The 6,109-nt window shown below is 34.6% G+C and overlaps 1 protein-coding gene across 2 annotated transcripts; it reads left to right on the forward strand.

The window, feature by feature from the left end:
• The first annotated feature begins 3,932 nt into the window (after positions 1-3,932).
• On the forward strand, positions 3,933-5,740 carry LOC144565672 (uncharacterized). 2 transcript variants are annotated; one of them, XM_078315488.1, is made up of 3 exons: positions 3,933-4,096; positions 4,294-4,494; positions 5,416-5,740. In XM_078315488.1, exons 2-3 carry the CDS (start codon positions 4,303-4,305, stop codon positions 5,509-5,511), a joined length of 288 nt encoding a protein of 95 aa, XP_078171614.1. In that variant the 5' UTR covers positions 3,933-4,096; positions 4,294-4,302; the 3' UTR covers positions 5,512-5,740. The 2 variants fall into 2 exon arrangements, with proteins under 2 accessions (XP_078171614.1, XP_078171615.1); XM_078315489.1 differs by lacking the exon at positions 3,933-4,096 and adding an exon at positions 4,120-4,141.
• Positions 5,741-6,109: the final 369 nt, after the last annotated feature.

Here is a 6,109-nt window from a genome sequence, read left to right on the forward strand (position 1 = left end):
TCTGGTGCTGTAGCTTGACCATTATTATCTGCTCCAGAAAAAATCGCCAACTTGAAACACTATCTGTGAAAAGCAATTTACAAGCTGTTTAGCTTCTCGAATAATTGGCAAACAATAGAGTAAGCAAAACAAACAAGGAGTGAGATCTAGGCTTTGTTTAAAAATTTAATCTTTGCTACCTCAACAGAATCCGACTCACGCATACAGGGTAGTCTTGTGTCAGTCAAGGGAAGAAGCTCCCGGTATCCACCCTCTACTTGTATTGCTTTTCCAGTAGGCTAAGGAAAAGTAAAGAAAGAAAGAAAGAAGAGGTCAAAATTGAGTTAGATAGTTGACTTTTTTTTACTGGTAGATAAAATTATATAGACAATATAATTACACAAGAAAGGATTGGTGCAATACCAGTGGTGGTGTATCTTGACAATATAATTGCATGGACTCTATCTTGAGTTGATTCTGAACAGTAAAAATAAAATAAAAATACAGTTATATTTGGTTTTATAATTAATTAATTTGTTTTCAACAATATATTTCATTCACAAATTTTAAAGACAAATTAATTAAAAAAATAGATAAAAAAACTAAAATATCATCAACATGTTGTAAAATAAACAAAGGTCAATACTATAAAATTGCAAGTTCAGAAATGCATCATATACATGACTGTTCAGTACTCAAAAGTATCATTATCTACATGTGGTTGCTGAACGAAAGGAATCACGAGCCTCAATTCATTGAAGACACTTCAGTCTGGTACAGATACAGTGTAGAAGACTTTGTCCAGTCAAACCATTTCACGTACTTGTCATTTTCAAAATTGTAGATTGTAGGCCGTCTATAGGCAAAGAAAGTAACAGAGATACCACATTTGGTACTATTATCTTTTCATCAAGCAAGCGATGTGATTCGTTATTGCTATGACTCAGACAACACCCCAGGTAGCACTCAAGAATCAAGATTGAAGGGGGTGGCACTTGTTTTACAAAGGGAGCATAGAACAGAACAGTAGTTGCCGTACTAATTTTTGTCTAGTAATGTACCTTTGAATAGTTATTTTGAATAATGTTATACATTATTTTCGTCACTGCTTATCTAATTAGTAACCTCGAGACAGCAACATTTGTACGACCTTTTAAAATTCCAATTAAGTATCTTGAATTTTGGACCTTATATTACTTTTATCTGGCCTGGTTAAAACTCCAAACCAGTGTTATTAAAACCGGACCGGACCGGATGGTTCAACCGAAAAAAACCGGACCCGGTTACCAATTCGGTTTGATTCGCGTTTATGCAATTAAACCGGTCAAATCCGGTTCAAATGACCGTTTCTCAGGAAAAAAACCATAGCTAAACCATCCGGGTTTAGGAACTTTGTACTTTTGCCGGTTTCTCTTCTTTCGAAGTAATATTTTCTTATTTTTTAAGATTCTCTTCTCCCCATGCATAGCACTTTTAGCCAATCTAGCTAAGAACTTTTGTGTAGCAGCTGTAACTATAAATTTATTCATTTCTTTGGAAACCACAAAAGGGTTGCTGTTGTTTACTCATATTTATAATATTTACTTAGAAGGCCTCAATTTTTTTGGAAATTTAAGAACGAATCAATTATGTATAATATAAAAACTATACCTTATGTTTATATTTTCAAAAAATAAAATTGTTTTTATTTTATCATTCATCCTATTTCTCGTAACTTTTGTCAAAGTCATCTATTTTTCATTAAGATTTAAGAATATAATTTATTTTTCTTATTAAATAAGTAAACACCTCTTGAAAGTTATCAAAATTAAAATTTTGAGTTGTTATATTCTTTCCGATACAGTAAACCTTTCAGTTATTTTTAATAAATCAACATTATTATTTTATTTAGATGTTTAATTAAAAGAAAATTTGATCTTATATTACATAATTGACTATATATGTGCGAGTTTTCACAGATACTATGTAAAAATACTATATTTTATAATAATCACTATATATTCATATACATGTAAGAATTTAAATAAACCAGCAATCAAACCGGTTGATCCGACGGTCCGACCAGTAAACCGTTAACCAGAAGGTTTACCGGGTCAATATCCGGTCCGGTTCTGATAACATTGCTCCAAACTGTTTATGTTTTGTATTATGTACCCCGTTTTGAGACATGAGGAATACCCCTTAGAGGCCCTACTCAATAGACAAAATAAGATGAATAGATACTTAGGGAGAATAGTGAAAACTTGCCAAGCATTTGAAATAATTCTTCCATGAGTCCTGACCAAGCTTCTAAATAGCTAGCTATAGCGGTTTTGGACCCAAAAAGCTAAGCTACGGGCTAAAACTACGCTAATCAAGCTACGACCGCTATAGCGGTAATAGCGGTCCGCTATAGCGCGTAGCGGCAATAGCGGTCCGCTATGCTACATGGGTTATGATTTTGCAATTTTTTTTTCTGAAAACATGATTTTGCAATTTTAATGGGCCTTAATATCTAGATTGGTTTTTTTTTTTACTTTATTAAGTTATATCAATACAAGAACATGTGCGGGCTATACCGCTATATCAATTAAATTTTGTATCATGCATTAATATATGGTAGTGGTATATTTTGAATATAAAATATATCGATAGTTTTTGAATTAGGGATATTTTGAATGACAATTTGAACTTTGTATTGGTTTAATATGAATAATATTATAACTTCTTAATTAATTTGATATTTTTTTTCTTGATGAGACATTTTTACTAGGCAAAGCCTTCTATGGACATAAGGACCTATTTGTAAAATGAACATATTTTATTTTTAAAGTTCAAACAGTCGATCCGAACCGTTCATCTTGTTCTCCATATTAATATGTGCTTGGAGACCAAATTTTATATTTTTCTGATTTTGTTTACTATTTATTAAGATGGGTACAAAATTCAATGGTCTGAATTTGATATTTTTTATACCCATCTTAATAAATAGTAAATAAATTCAGAAAAATGTAAAATTTGGTCTCCAAAGATATATTAATATGGAGAACAAGATGAACGGTTCGAATCGGCTGTTTGAACTTTGAAAATAAAAATATATTCATTTTACAGATAGGCCCTTATATCCATAGAAGCATCACTCTTTTTACTATTAGTAGAAATATAAAATATAATTTTTGAAATAAAAAAACGCTATTTATAATAGCTTTCGCTATAGCTCCGCTATTCGCTAAAGTTTTTTTTTTTTTGTCTCCCCGCTACACCGCTATAAACGCTATTTAGAAGCTTGGTCCTGACTGAATCCAAAGTTAAAATAATCAGTCTGACCTCCAATTAGCTCGTCCCCTGCCTGGGTATGGCCCAGTCGGCAGTGGAGGTCGTAGTTGGTCTTGTGGGCCTGCCACACCTCCAGCTGGATCACCTGGTACTGGTGCACCTGGCCTCACATACTGTTCCAGCACCGATTGTATCATTCAGGACGATCTTCAGATCGTCGTCACTGTCGCTGTCAGCGACGGAGGTGGCGACGGCGGCGGCGAGAGGAGGCGAAAAATTCGGGACAGGCAGGGAGAAAGACGTCCGAGTAGAGATCTCCAGAATCGTCGTCGATCATCGGAGTAGACGGCGTCGGAGAAGGAGAATGCAACGTTCTTTGAGCTTCAGCGAGCAATTTCAATGGGATCCATATCCTCCCAGCCTCCCAGGTACTTGACTGAACATGACTGAAACAGACGGTCCAGATTTATTATCAACCGGTGATTACTCGGGATGACGCGAGGTAGTATTATTTGTGCTTTGAGATTCCTGTCAATTTAACAATCTGGGCTGAGAGTAATACTGGGCCGTCCGTTTCAGTCAGCTTCAGTCTAGTTGGGTTTTGATTTGATGGGCTCGATGGATCCAAATCGGTTGGGCCCGCTTCTTAATTGGTCTGAATGGGCCGTGTCACTAGGCGCTTCCAGAAGTTTGTCTCCGCTCGACTTCCTCCCCAAGGAAAAATCGCATTATAATATCGCATTCTTTCTTTTACTTTAGCGCCTTGCTTTTTTTTTTTCGTTTCCAATAAGATATTAGAAATTGTTTGATTCTCTCTCCGCGCCGCTTCTACTCTTGCATCTTTCCTCGATCAATTTGTTAGGTAAGCTATCTCCACTCGATTGCTTCTACTTATTCATCCATAAGAGTAAGCATCGATTTGGGGTAAACGTGCTCTCTGATTATGATTTGATTTTGTAACTTTTGAAAATTGCTCGTGGACTGTGTCAATCCGATTATCCGAGTAATTTGTTTATTTTCGGCTTTGTTTCTTATTGTTTTTCTATTTTACGAATGCAGGTGCAATAAATGGAGTCTACAAAAACCCAAGCTGGAACACAAAACCCAAACCCTTTACCAGTGGATCCTGCCATGGCATCATGCCGAAAGAAGAAATCAGACGATGCAACATTCTTGCAAGATGTGAAAGAACACATAGATGAATTCATTCGCGCCTCCATGGATGAGCACAAAACCTGTTTCAAAAAGACCATTCAAAAGGTACATTACTGATTAAACACTGCTCGGGTATCTTATACATTTGGTCTGGTATCACCGTATCAGTTGGCTTTGGGTCTGAATTCTTTTAATTTTACTAGACTTGGATGTATTATTTTTAAATTTGAACGATCAGTAGGCATATGAAGTTGGTAATGATCAATAGTAGTAACATATGACATGTTTGACACTAGTTGCTAGTTTTCATCAGGTTACACCTAGACCTGGTTCAACCTGACCTATCAGATCTCCTGGTCAGTTATTCCAGGAATTTTTTTTTTTTTTTTTTTTAAAAAGGAAAAGTATGCCTCATTGGAAAGAAATCACAAATATTCACATCCCAAATATGTCAGCCAAATCATATGCAGTAATGCCTCTGTAGGAATTATTTTTAACCAAGCACATCTTTGTTTATATTTGGAAACTAAATAAAATTCTAGTATAATATGGTGTCTGCCTATTTACCTCCAAACTTTTTTTTTTCTTTTGGTAGTCGGGCATAGTTTCAGAATTTAAGAATTTCATCGGTAAATCAAAATGGGCAATTTATGTACATTGTTGAAACTGTTCAAAGTCATATTATACCTCTTATATGAGACAGCAAAGCAAGAAGTATCATATACTCTACCAAAATAGTGTCTTTTTAAATTCTAGAGGGGTGTTAGAAACTTGTTTTCTTTGCAGTGCTATATATATGATTCTAGAGGGCACGTATGGAATTATTCAAGAAAAAAGTAGGGAATTTGTGTACATTATCTGTTATGATACGCAGTTTTAGAAAATTCTACTTTTGCTTCTCCATTTCCATGGTTTTCTAGCAAACTAACACCCTGGAATATTTTTTCCTATTACATACTTTTTTTGAAATGTGGCACATTGTTAAATTGTTAAAATGTAATGAAAGGAATTCCTTTTGAATCACAGATGTTTGGAATGTCAAAGGCTGTTGCAGAGAGGTCTAATGTTGGAAGCAAGGAAGTTGAGAGCGTGTTGCCTCTTCAGACTACTGTTTCCAAGTAATGAAATGAAAAAGAGAAGCAGCAGAAAAGAAAATGGAAGTAAAGAAATATTATTCTGTCTTGTCTTTGTTTATTTCATGCTCAGTAGTCAATACCAGTGAGAAATGGTAAGCATAACCACACATTAGTTCAGCTAGAATTTTACATGTAATAATAGGTTTGTTTTTGTTTTGTTTCTGAATCCAAGGATATGAAGTTGTTTTTCTTTCAACTGAATATGTTTTAGGCTCTTAGTTTGTGCAAATCAAGTTCCATTTCCCACTTTCTCGTTGACGATCTGTCTTTTCTGTAATGGATTTTGTAACTTGAGATAGTTATCTGATAACTGAGCAGATTTTTGAAGCTTTTGAGTATCATAAAAGAAATTTGCTCCCAAAAGAAAAACAATTCTGCACTTGTCTCCTTCAAAAAGCTTATTTTCTTTTAATTGCTGTCATGTTCAGTTTAACTTCCATATTGGAGTTCAATAAAAAAAAACAGCATTTCTAGTTCTGTTCCAGTTTTACTTGATTATGACCCAATATATTGGCCCACTATATTGGGCCTTAAAATTTGGTAATTATTTAGATATATTTTCTGAGTCCTTGTGATTTTGTTTT

This window comes from Carex rostrata, chromosome 14 (genome assembly GCF_964058835.1).
Source record: "Carex rostrata chromosome 14, lpCarRost1.2, whole genome shotgun sequence".
NCBI classification, from domain to species: Eukaryota; Viridiplantae; Streptophyta; class Magnoliopsida; order Poales; family Cyperaceae; genus Carex; species Carex rostrata.

Coding starts and splice junctions, on each gene's coding strand:
- LOC144565672 (XM_078315488.1), top strand. CDS start 4,303: ATGGAGTCTACAAAAACCCAAGCTGGAACACAAAACCCAAACCCTTTA. Junction 4,495..5,415: donor TCAAAAAGACCATTCAAAAG/GTACATTACTGA, acceptor TTTGAATCACAG/ATGTTTGGAATGTCAAAGGC.